This window comes from Anabrus simplex, chromosome 4 (genome assembly GCF_040414725.1).
Source record: "Anabrus simplex isolate iqAnaSimp1 chromosome 4, ASM4041472v1, whole genome shotgun sequence".
In the NCBI taxonomy this organism is placed as follows: Eukaryota; Metazoa; Arthropoda; class Insecta; order Orthoptera; family Tettigoniidae; genus Anabrus; species Anabrus simplex.
The window spans coordinates 365,061,324-365,074,787 of NC_090268.1; the positions used below are offsets into that span (position 1 = coordinate 365,061,324).

At 39.3% G+C, this 13,464-nt stretch overlaps 2 protein-coding genes across 4 annotated transcripts in view; one reads left to right on the forward strand and one right to left on the reverse strand.

The window, feature by feature from the left end:
- LOC136872732 (uncharacterized) overlaps positions 1–4,385 on the reverse strand; it is a 57,195-nt gene extending 52,810 nt beyond the window's left edge. Inside the window, exons 1-3 of the mRNA XM_067146558.2 lie at positions 4,195–4,385; positions 3,495–3,654; positions 2,943–3,255 (exon numbers count right to left, since the gene is read on the reverse strand). Of these exons, the coding sequence (XP_067002659.2) occupies positions 2,943–3,255; positions 3,495–3,654; positions 4,195–4,227 (506 nt within the window). The 5' untranslated portion in view covers positions 4,228–4,385. The remainder of the gene's footprint in view (positions 1–2,942; positions 3,256–3,494; positions 3,655–4,194) is intronic.
- A 411-nt stretch (positions 4,386–4,796) lies between these two features.
- The window catches only part of EndoB (endophilin-B), a 243,010-nt gene continuing 234,342 nt past the window's right edge, over positions 4,797–13,464 (forward strand). For all 3 annotated transcript variants that reach the window (XM_067145790.2, XM_067145793.2, XM_067145791.2), the window contains exons 1-2: positions 4,797–4,912; positions 5,141–5,282. In XM_067145790.2, the coding sequence (XP_067001891.1) occupies positions 4,850–4,912; positions 5,141–5,282 (205 nt within the window). In that variant the 5' untranslated portion in view covers positions 4,797–4,849. The remainder of the gene's footprint in view (positions 4,913–5,140; positions 5,283–13,464) is intronic.

Sequence of the window (13,464 nt, forward strand, 5' to 3'; positions counted from 1 at the left end):
AAGAATTTCAGACACCAGAAATTTGAACATAAGTATTTGAAATTAGACGAGATGCATTGCCGAGGCGGAAAAGGTGCACTCTGTTCACCGGGAAGCAAGTGGGTTCGATTTCTGCATGAAAGAAAAGAAAATGTGTGCAACCATTACACCTGGGGACAAGTAGTTGTGACAATATAGAGATACCGATAACTGGAAAAGCACAGATATTTCCTAAACATTTTATCAGAGCTAAATTTGTGACAGACCCCGGAATCAAACTCGGGCCCAACTGGAAGGAATTTACTAAGCTAATACCTAGGCCACAGTCTTGGATACAAAGGTTGTTGTTAATATCCTTCTAAAGATACTTCAAGAAAATGTTCCGAAGAAATAGGCTATGTGTTAAATGGAAATGAAAATTTAAAAACGTGAGATTTCCTCTTCTGGAGAGGCATATGGCTCCGAGGTTCACTTAGCCTACATTAATGAAATGAATAAAAAATAAGCTGAAAGAAATATATGCAAATAACAGCTTCAAGTTCTCTGTATTTCAAAGCTATAATAGTCTACCAGATGGATATAAGTAGTATCTAATACCTAGGTATTTAAACGTGTAAATATGTAGTCTATTGATATTTTGTTTCTTGCACTTATGTCAATACTGTCCCAGTCTAGGAAGCCAAGAATAACAGCCGAGAGAATTCGTCGTGCTGACCACACAGCACCTAGTAATCTGCAGGCCTTTGGGCTGAGCAGCAGTCGCTTGGTAGGCCATGGCCCTTCGGGACTGTTGCGCCATGGGGTTTGGTTTGGTTATGTCAATACTGCAATTTAGCTCCCACTAACTAAACGTGTGTGTACTGCTCTTTTGAATTGTGCTTCTCCTCTTTTCCCTTTTCCTTAATAATCAAAAAGTATGTATATGTTATGAATTCAGCTCCTACAAAATGTATTTATTTATTTAATCTGATCCAGGACACCCTAGATTTGCCATAAGACACAGAATAATACACAATAACAATTTTGAGGGAAGATAAAGAAGATTAATGTTTAAAAAAATGATAGGTTACAATTAACCATGTTAAATGGCTCGAACTCCATATAAATGGTGACGAAGAATCGAAACGGAGTATTTGATGAGTGAGACGACTATCTGATGTTGTAGACTTCTTGCTAGTTTATAATTTTGTCGCCATGTGACGAAAGATTTGGGAATTGCTCCCCTCGCGCCAAAGAAAAGTCCAGTCACCGTAATTATTTTACTAAGAACAACGTCACTTAAACAGTTTCATGTATGAACAAATATAAATTTATATATATTTTTATTTATGTTTGCACTGTTATTTCCTAAACAAAGTTAAATTACTTGTGCAAAAGAAATTAGTCTTTGAGTATGTTGTTCACCGGGTGAGTTTGCCGAGCGGGTAGGGGCGCGCAGCTGTGAGCTTGCATCCGGGAGAGTGGGTTCGAATCCCACTGTCGGCAGCCATGAAGATAGTTTTCAGTGGTTTCCCATTTTCACACCAGGCAAATGCTGGCTAGGGCTGTACCTTAATTTAGGCCATGGCCGCTTCCTTCCAATTCCTAGGCCTTTCCTATCCCATCGTCGCCATAAGACCTATCTGTGTTGGTGTGACATAAAGCCACTAGCAACAACAACAACAACAACAACAAAAAGCATGTTGTTTGGCTGGCCCCGTGGTCTGGCAGTGGCGAGCCTGCCTCTTACCCAGAGGCTCTAGGTTTAATTCCAGGCCGGATCGCTTGTAGGCTAACACCTATCAGGGCTGTAGCGCGATGAAGGTTCTCTTTTTGTATAAATAAAATACACCAGCATGCAAAAATGATTAAAAATATCATCACTAGTATTTGAATTATGAGGAAAACTTAGTGTAAAAAATAAACTATCTGAAAAAAAAGGGAAGTGCGATATAGCAAGTGACATACATGGACATTTACAAAAAAAATACTTTGTTAAATTATAGAGGAAAGTATATTCTATAAACAAAAAATAGATTGAAAAATGCAACATTTTGACCTAGAAAGATGTATCTCCCCACCCCCTATGTTTAGAAGTCACATAAAACTCCAAGTTCTTAGGTAGGCCTACAGCCATTCTCAGTGGGCAGTCTGTTAATCGTTTACCTTTTGATCCCAAGTTAGCACGTTCGATCCTGATTGAAGGGTGTTTAATTGCGACAACTGTGTGTCGTTGGTGGATCCAGGAAGTTTTGTTGCTAGTAGTTCAACGTCGCGCTAACACATAGGTTTTCGGTGACGTAGGATAGGTAAGGTAGTGGCCGTTTCCCAGCATTTTCCTTCAGGTGAACATTTGTGAGAAACCATGACATATCCTGGAAACCATCTTTATGGCAGCCGACGCAGGATACGAACCGATCATCTCCCGAATACAAACTCATAGCCCAGTCGCTCGAGGAAGGAATGACTTTGAAGTAGGTATAATTCTACTAATGGTAGATAATAATTTCTTATCTTTGTTTTTGGAAACTGCTAGAGTTTAAATAGACTACGTCAGGGGATGTCCTACTACGACTGACAATAAGATGAATAACAGATAACCAGAATGATCCTTAACGAAAGTTGCTTAACAAATAGACGAAAACAGCAAAATAATCTGTGCTACCCCTGCGCTTTGCTGAGCACGAATTTCGTATGCGTTCACGTTTTAGTCTAAGTTATATCTTACGAACAGAGAACTCCAGTTTAAAACCTGAGAGAAGGTCAATTTTGTTGCTATGTAACGATTGTTTTGCCTCATCGGGTGTGCGTGTGATCGTTGATTACGTGACAAAGAAAATCTGGAAGAACGGGCGATTTTCCTCCAGAACAGCGAGACATGTAGGCAACGGTGTGATCAAAGAGGATAGAATAGAACCATATTCATTACAGTGCATATCAGTAGCAATTAAGCATACAGAAACGTAATAATGAGATGAACTTACCTAGCATTTCGGCAAGGGAGCGCAAGTCTTGCCAGCACGTTTTCTAGCGCCTGGTTCCGACTACTCGCATCACGGCGAACTTCACATCGACAGAACGGACAAAGATGAACTCTTTCGACACATTTCCAGCAAATAACATTTCCACAGTGGTAACACGAGAATATTTTCACGCCTTGAAGTGGTTCAACACATACTACACAATTGACTAAATTATCTGTCAATTCTTTGCAGTTGACGCAAGCGAATCCATTCTTACAGCACTCATCAGTTTTCTGTAACACTCTAGTGGAATCTTGGTTTGGAGTCTGGTGATCTGGAAATGAGATGACAATTTTCAGTATTTACATTTCCTGGTTACTCCCGAAAGCAGTAGGCCTATACATGCTCCTTAAGCAATAACAGCTTGAAAATTGAATTACAGTGCGGTTACACTATATTTATTCCTATTTAATTTAAATAATTACGGAGAAGGGGTTTAACGAAAAAAGAGTGACAAGTAGTAATCCTATAGGACTAGAATTAACAATAGCATTTCTTTATTTTTAAACTGACCTATATATGCTTGAAGTTCTTCTAGACATAACGGCCCGGATGGTCGAGCGGGACGTGGTAATTCTCGAGGATCACTGTTTTCTTGTGAGATTCCTTCTAAATCCCATAATGCACTCCGAAAGGACCTCGGGGCTCGGCTCTTTTCCAAAAACCGTTGACCCTACCAACAGATACATGTGATAAAAAATATTTGCCAAAACATTCACTAAACTAATTATTTGGAATGAAATAGACATACATAAAATGGAAGTCCCTGGTATTACTTCTCTCTTTCTCTACATCGGTGGTGATTGTTGTTTTAATAGGAAGTACAACTAAGCAACCTTTATCTCCTGATACTAATCACAAACGGAAATAGAAGAGTTCTGTTACTTCGAAGAATGTAGGTATCGGCAAAAGAAAGAAAAGGGCCACGAAGGACATGGCATTCCCATAACTACAGCTGCTCCCATCAGTCCTACGTTTTACACGATTTAGAGCTAAAGGAAACACAAAATAAGGAAACGGCAGCTGCTCACTATCAGCTCTACGTCTGTTATATGATTTACAATTAAAGGAAACAATAAATAATTAGCAAGAAATCCCAAGTTTTGTTTCATTTTTAAGTATAGGGACAACATTTCTAAAATATCAGTGGTACACATTCTCCTAATATGATACAGAAGACGGTATTGCTGGGAGGCTGCAGAATTGTACTTACCCACTGCTTAAATATTTCAAGTATTTCTGCCATGTGATAACACAGCCAGTAGGCTTATGTACACTGGCCGTACGGGTTCTCTGGAACAACTGAACGACCACAAAGCTATGTTTCATCAAGTACACAGCACACTCCAGTCTAGTCCGCTAAGTTCCTCTATCCGGGTTTGACATATGACTCACGTGTGGCTTGAACAAGCATGATTAAAACGTGCAATAATAATGAATCATATGTGGTTGCCCGACAAATTTCGCGGTATATCCGCCCACTGTACCGCAACCAATGAATGAAAGGAAGGCGATACCGTGAGTCCTACGAACCAATCATATGTTATCGGGAAGCTAAACGGAAAGATATGAATTTATAAAATCTTATGATATGAGGCAAACCATAGATAAAATTGTTAATGTTATTGCAATTTTAAATATAGTATCGAATATATTAAAATATAATTTACGTTTGCTTATGATTTTTTTGTTATCATAAACATATGTTTAAGGTTTCTCCGTCTGGTTCAAGTTCCGTTGCAATAAAAGCTGTGAATATACTGTGTACATGAAACTCTTTGCAACATACCGTACTGTTACCATCCGCAGCGACATCCATTGGTAGAATAGCGCATTTTCGATCAATACACTTTGCTCTACCAGCAGCTATGGATTTCAACGTCAAAAAATTGGTTCGTGATGCCGGAACAGCTCTTAGCCGTGTTGTACAAGTACGTATTAGATGAAATAAATGACTTTTCTGTAGTGCGTTGTGCTATTGACATTCTACTGTACAGTGACATTTGTGCTGGGCCCATCGACATGTCATTCTACAGCTGCTGGTGTATAGTCTGTTGTATGTTAACTTGTTACCGATTTATTTTTAATAATTAAAATTATTCCTAGTCTGACTGTCAAGTATGTATATACTCATATGAAATTACAATTTAATTTTCTAGTTGACGGAAGAGAAACTTGGAACATCGGAGAAGACCGAACTAGACGCCCATTTCGAGAATTTAGCCGAGCGATCAGACACGACCAAACTATGGACGGAGAAGATTCTCAGGGATACAGAAGCAGTACTAACTCCAAACCCAGGTTAGATATTTAATCTCTCAAATCTTGAATTAAAGCTAAATTCTATGTCATTCTATGATAGCTGTAATAGAGTATTCTACAATTAGTCTGAGCAGATCATTATTTTTTTCACTCTTAGAACCATAGTTTCCGATGTTTACATAATAATTAAAGTGTGGTGAATTTTTTGAAATTGAACCTTACGTAATTTCTGGGAGAGTTTTAAAGAACGCGAAACTTTTCAGTCTGTCAGAATGACTGTCTGGACTAGCCATGAGCAGTGTTAAGTATATAAATGAATCTGCCGTGGCGGATTTTTATGACCGGATTCCCTTCCTAACGTCAACCTCATCAGATGAAATGAATGACGTAATATATGGTAGGAAGGGAGAGGGTGAAACCCGGTGACGCCACATAGCCTGCTCCTGTCGAATAGCACCAAGGGGTCTGCTCAAGGCTTAACGTCTCCATCCGACGGACGAATCACCAACAGCGTCGTATGCCCTCACGCTAATGAGTATTAATCACAATCATCTGCATTTATGCTTTTTTTCCTTTCAGTATAAGCTTTCAAAAGGACATGAACATTTTCCAACAAAAATATTCCCTTTTTTGCCAGTTAACCATCAGAAGAATCTCAAAATATTCCTTTCTTTGTTCATTTTGCTCTAATATACAGTCGAGGAAAGCAACGAGAAACTACCTCGCTCCTTATTTTCCTAGTATCTCTCTTCATTGACACCTAGACTGTCTATGATAGCCTTTGGTGCAGCTGTGGAGGAACAGACCAGCCTTCGGGCTGAATACCCAACATAGAACATATACAGTCAAAGCTAGGGTTGTCCATAAGCTCCCCTAGCCAAATATAGTACACTATTGAGTGTTTTATAACTCTAGTAATTGTTTAAGAAAACAGTATTTTCTCACATCAACTCATTCCTCCCACCTTAATATATCTAAGCATTTTAAGAGCGTCTATAAGTGAATTGGCAATGATCGGCTTTATCATAACCCAGTGATTGAACGTTGCTGAAGAAAACAACGGAGAAACTCCATGAGAACTATCTCATGGTTTTAAAAACCTAACTAATAAGCCTGTAGTACATTGTGCTTTTGACATTCCACAGTGACATTTGTGTTGGGATGATCGAATTGTCATTGCACAGCAGTTGGTGTATAGTCTTTTATGTTAATTGGTTACTGAGATACTTCGAATAATTAAAATTATACCTAGTCCGGGTTACATGAACATATCAAGTCCATGAAATTTCATTGTAATTTTTGTCCAAAATGGAGGATAATAATTGCTTTCACACGAATCATCAGTAAAATTAGCGGTTAGTGATTATATATTATAATTTGTTTTAAATTGCACCAACACAGGTCTTATGGCGACAATGGGATAGGAAAGGCCTAGGAGTGAGAAGGAAGCAGTCATGGCCTTAATTAAGGTGTGAAAATGGGAAACCACAGAAAACCATGTTCAGGGCTGCCGAAGTGGGGTTCGAATCCACTATGTCCCAGGTGCAAGCCCATAGCTATGCGCTCCTAACCGCATGGTCAACTCGCCCGGTAGCAGTAAATTAATAAATACCATTATTAATTGAGAAATATACGCACATACCTACGGCGACTATTTCGTTGTAGTCAAGACTCTCTCTTGCGGCATTCCGCTTTATCGTGCTATCTTTTGTTTCCTTCCTGAGGTCCAGGGCTAACACTGGATGAGTGGGAGTGCTATGTTTGTGAATTCTCATATCTTTGTCCATCATGACCAGCGCAGGCAGTTGAAATGGAAAAATGGAGTTGAAAAGTTTATCGTAACACAAACATTTATTTGAACAAAAAATGGCATGATCCCTGGACCAATAATTACATTAATTACTAATGAGTTATGGGTACAAGTCAACAACTCGCCCTACCAAGTAACACCAAGCAAAACAAAGAAAAGAAGTTCAGAGAAGTTAAGTGAGCATAGACTTCACACACAAAAGGGTTAGGGCCTACATGAACAAAAGGCATACTGGAACACTGTGACGTGGTAGAATTCATAGTCATAATGTAGTCAAATATGTACGTATATATTTCTGTAGTAATTAATGGTATTTATTAATTTACCCCTAACTTTACTCTTGATTTGTATAAACAGAATTATCTTCCATTTAAGATAAAAATTATAACAAAATTTCATGGGTACGATTCATTCACATACCCCTAGTCTGACGGTGAAGTATGTATGAAGTTGCAATTTAATTTTCTAGTTGATGGAATCATCATATCTGATCTGTCAGTGGGACACATATCCTTGTTATAGTTATTTACACAATGGAGTTTCTCTAATGATTGTTTTGACTATCTGTCCATCTGTCCTATGGGTTCCATGTTGTTGACCGGGCGAGTTGGCCGTGCGCGTAGAGGCGCGCGGCTGTGAGCTTGCATCCGGGAGATAGTAGGTTCGAATCCCACTATCGGCAGCCCTGAAGATGGTTTTCCGTGGTTTCCCATTTTCACACCAGGCAAATGCTGGGGCTGTACCTTAATTAAGGCCACGGCCACTTCCTTCCAACTCCTTGGCCTTTCCTATCCCATCGTCGCCATAAGACCTATCTGTGTCGGTGCGACGTAAAGCCCCTAGCAAAAAAAAAAAAAAAAAAAAAAAGTTCCATGTTGTCAGTGTGTCATGTGGTTGACATGTACACTTCCCCGCGGTCAAATCACTTGATAACCATCATGTGGTTTGTTGCTCTGGCTTCAGTTTGCCCTCTGATTGATCTCCTTAAGTCCCTGTGAAGATTTAAAACACAGTCCCGGCAGTTTCAAACGAAGGCTGGAGTCTGTCAGGGACGTATCCTCACCACTTATTATTTTTCTTAGTGGGGCCTCTAAATAGTAGTTCCTAATTAGCGTCGACCTCTAAGATCTTTTGCTACCATGTTTTTCCTTCATTCCTACCTAGATATACCTGCTCCCTTCACAAAGCCGCAGGTTGTTCTTATTGGGTCTTCTTGTATTTTTTCTCCCTCTTCCTGATAGTCCGAGTGGAGAGTCTGCTTCTACCCAGCGCCTCACATTCGAAAAGTATGTGTTCAGCTGATTCCTCTGCTTCATTGCCTTTCCTTCGTATGTTGTCTTATTACTCCAATTCTATGTAGGTGTTTTTTCAGATGGCAGTGTCCTGTCAACACTTCTACTACCCATCTTATATTCTCTCTTCTGAATTTCAACAGTTCTTTAGTATGCTTCTTGTTTGGTCCTTTTATCAGTTCCTTTGCAAGCCTGCATCCTGGAGTATTTTTCCAGTTCTCCATTTGTTTCTTTTGTACCCATTTTCCTATATAGTGTCACGCTTGTCCATAGGATATCCCACATAGAGGTTCTGGGCAAACTGAAGCCAGAGCAACAAACCACATGATGGTTATCAGGTGGTTTGACCGTGGGGAAGTGTGCATGTCAACTACATGACACACTGACAACATGGAACCCATAGGAGAGATGGACAGACAGACAAAACAATCATTAGAGAAACTCCATTGTGTCAATAACTATAACAAGGATAAGGGTCCCACTGAGAGATCAGATATGAAGATTCCTTTCCTGGCCAGTTTATCTGCCTTTTCATTACCTGCATGCTCTGGTACCCATTTTATTTTGAAAATGTTGTACTTTGAGAGCTTCAGGAGAAGTGAGTGGCAATACCAGGCATTTCTGGATATTATCCGGACTGCTTCTAGTGCCTTAATGGCCGCTTCACTGTCCGTAAATATGAAAATGTTGTTATTCCTATAGTTCATTTTCAGATTTGCTTCAAGGCGTGTTGTGATAGCTATTGCTTCTGCTTGAAAGACTGTAGTGTGTTTGCCCAGGCTCATCTGGATTGATCTCAATATCAATCAATACTGATCTGCATTTAGGGCAGTCGCCCAGGTGGCATATTCCCTATCTGTTGCTTTCCGAGCCTTTTCCTAAATGATTTCAAAGAAATTGGAAATTTATTGAACATCTCCCTTGGTAAGTTATTCCAATCCCTAACTCCCCTTCCTATAAATGAATATTTGCCCCAGTTTGTCCTCTTGAATTCCAACTTCATCTTCATATTGTGATCTTTCCTACTTTTATAAACGCCATTCAAACTTATTCGTCTACTAATGTCATTCCACGCCATCTCTCCGCTGACAGCTCGGAACATACCACTTAGTCGAGCAGCTCTTCTTCTTTCTCTCAGTTCTTCCCAACCCAAACATTGCAACATTTTTGTAACGCTACTCTTTTGTCGGAAATCACCCAGAACAAATCGAGCTGCTTTTCTTTGGATTTTTTCCAGTTCTTGAATCAGGTAATCCTGGTGAGGGTCCCATACACTGGAACCATACTCTAGTTGGGGTCTTACCAGAGACTTATATGCCCTCTCCTTTACATCCTTACTACAACCCCTAAACACCCTCATAACCATGTGCAGAGATCTGTACCCTTTATTTACCATTCCATTTATGTGATTACCCCAATGAACATCTTTCCTTATATTAACACCTAGATACTTACAATGATCCCCAAAAGGAACTTTCATCCCATCAACGCAGTAATTAAAACTGAGAGGACTTTCCCTATTTGTGAAACTCACAACCTGACTTTTAACCCCGTTTATCAACATACCATTGCCTGCTGTCCATCTCACAACATTATCAAGGTAATTTTGCAGTTGCTCACAATCTTGTAACTTATTTATCACTCTACAGAGAATTTATCACCTCCGATTCTACTCCTTTACTCATATCATTTATATATATAAGAAAACAAAAAGGTCCGATAATACTGGCTTGAGGAATTCCCCTCTTAATTATTACGGGGTCAGATAAAGATTCACCTACTCTAATTCTCTGAGATCTATTTTCTAGAAGTATAGCAGCCCATTCAGTCACTCTTTTGTCTAGTCCAGTTGCACTCATTTTTTGCCAGTAGTCTTCCATGATCCACCCTTTCAAATGCTTTAGACAGGTCAATTGCGATATAGTCCATTTGACCTCCAGAATCCAAGATATCTGCTATATCTTGCTGGAATCCTACAAGTTGAGATTCAGTGGAATAACCTTTCCTACAACCGAATTGCATTCTATCGAACCAGTTATTAATTTCGCAAACATGTCTAATATAATCAGAAAGAATGCCTTCCCAAAGCTTACATACAATGCATGTCAAACTTACTGGCCTGTAATTTTCAGCTTTATGTCTATACCCTTTCCTTTATACACAGGGGCTCGGGTCTTCTCCCATAGATCCCTCCTCTTGTGCCATCCCCAGTCTTTGAGCCATCAGTCCACCACACTATATCTTCTTTTTCAGTATTCCATTGGTTGATATTCCAATCATCTTTTACTTTTTTTAAAATTATCTGGGTCTCAATGGTTTTTCAAAGTTGTACTTTGGTATCATATGATCAGAAGGCATGTGTAGAACTTCCTCTGTTATTACTCTGTTAATTTTACAGTGTCCTAGATTGGGTCTTTGTGCCAATCTATATGAATTCATTCTAGCCTGTCCTTTTATGAAATTGCATAGTGATGGGAGGTCAAGTAAAGTATTCAGGGCTTCTGTTGGCGTAGTTCTCATAGCCCCAGTTATGGCTATGCATGCCATTCTCTGTAGGCTATCCAATCTACTACTGACTTTTCCTTGGCTTACTTTCTGCCACCAGATGATTGCAGAATAGGCCATCAACGGTCTAATGATCATTGTATATATTCACATTACCATTGATATTCTTAGGCCCCACGTCTTCCCAACGGCTCTTTTACATGCATACAGCAAGTTCTTGGCCTGGTTTATGTTCCTTTCTATATGTGGATTCCAGGATAGATTTTTATCTAACACTACAGCAGTGTGCAGTGTCTGTTCTTCCATATATATATCTTGCCCAAAGAGCTTCAGTGATCTCTTTCCCTCTAATTTTCTCCTTCTTGTAAAAGGGACCAGAGTCTTCCCGACACCAGTTCTCTACAAGGTTAAGTGATCTTTGCGTGAGGTCCTGGATAATTCTCATTATCTTACCTTGAACCACAATCACTAGGTCATCTGTGTATCCTTTTGTATAAAAACCTTGTTCGTTGAGCATAGCTATGATTTTGTTCACCGTAAGGTTCCACAGCAGAGGAGAAAGAACTCCTCCCTGAGCACAGCCTCGGGTTGCCCTAACCGGCAGTGTTTCTTCGAAGGGTTGCTTTTATCTTCCTTCCGTCTAACATGGATTTAATCCATTTGACAACGCACCTTGCTCTTTTCCAATCATAAGTCATAGGTTGCATTGCTGAAGGATCCTTCTATATCTGGAAATGCCGCGAGTGCAGTTTCTTTACATTCTAGGCTTTCCTCTAGTTTACAAACCAACTGGTGGAGTGCTACTTCAGTGGATCTGCCAGGCCTATATGCAAACTGATTTTCATGTAACGTTGAATTCAGTTTCACCGTTCTTCTGATATATTTATCCAGAATTTTCTCTATTGCTTCCAGCTTGGATGTTAAACATAATGGTCTGTATGCTTTGGCTTGGGCATAATTTCCCTTCCAGGCTTAGGTATGAATACTGCTTTAGCTTCAGACCATTATTCTGGCACGTAACCGAAAGCTAGACTAGCTCTGTAAAGGACCGTCAGGGTATTGACGAGTATCTCCCGTCCTTCCTGTAGGAGTATCAGAAGTATCTCATTTGGCCCCAGAGCCTTTATAGGATGAAATGTGCCGAGGCCCATTTTACATGGTTATGTTTTATTATTCTGTTGGCACAGTTCCAGTCTGCTCTTCGAGCTCCGGTGTCTGTTCCAACAGTTTCTTCTTCTGTCATCTCCTCAGCCTCAGGAAAGTGACACGCCATTAACATCTTAAGCATGTCCCTTCCCAGCCTGAGTAAATAACCCATCTGGTTTCTCCAATGTCCCCACTTGATTTATCCCTTTCAGACCGTGTACGCGCAATTGTGTGGGTTTGTATTTTATTTATCTCTGAGCTTATTTGATGTTTTCTTGGCGCTAGACCAGACTGCAGTGCTTGTGCGGGACACATAGCATGTACTTCAGTTGTTTTTATTTAGAGCTTGACCACCAGGGGGCAGGAAGAAGAGTTTAAAAATACAGTTCATCGGCAAGGTGGCGGGAAGCAGTAATGCCTAAAATAAATATTTATTTATTTATTTATTTATTGCATTCATATTAATCTAGAAGCTCTACTGAATATCACACTATAATCAGTGAAGTGTGTAATTTGTTTAGCGAACGTAAATTGTGAACTTACAACATCGTACGTGATATCAATAGGTTTTGAATGTTGATACGCACAAGTGTGCGGGCTAGGTTTCCCTGCAGGCAATGCACGCAAGAGTGCTGGGTGCTGGCACCAAAGGACTGTGAAGGCAGAACTCGTACTCTATGTGAGAAATGTTAAGTATAAGATTTTAATTGTTTAAAATACATTGTTCCATACTGTAAAATAGAACATTTTATCATGTACATGCGTATATTCACATGTACTGAGCTGAATTTTCGTATTTTTTATTTTTTGTAAGTAGCGAATCAAGTCCTGATACACACAATTGTGTGGGTTCTGTTTTTTAGCTGAAAGTTCTTATTTTGTAAAATAAACCGTAAAATCATGTATTTGAGAGCATTTTAGTAAGTTTTTGACACACAAACGAAAATTCACACCTCCAGTTTTCTTTCAGATGCGACGACAGAGTGCTGCTGCCAAAAGGGCAGTAAAAGCAAAACTCGTCCTCATTGTGAAAAATGTAATATTTACTTGTGTTTGAACGATGATTTAATTGTTTTAAATTATTCCCCACTGTAAAACAGAACATTTGATCATGTACATATGTATATTCACATGCATTGAGGTAATTTTTCATTTTTGTAAGTAGTGAATTAAGTCCTGACACGCACAATTATGTGGGTGCTTTTTCTCAGATGTTAATTTTTATTTTGTAAAGTAAACTAAAAATATATGTATTTAAGAGCATTTTAGTCAGTTTTTGACGTACAAACAAAAATTCACACAGCCAGTAGTCTTTCAGGTCTGAAAGGGGTATATGGGTTGCTTTCAGAACCTTCTTGAGCCTTGCTGTTTCATTGTGTGATTACACTTTCTCACGAACAGTCTCCAAGATTTTCTTGTTACTTTCTGTATCTCTAGGTTATACTCAGTGATTTCCTATGATATACGT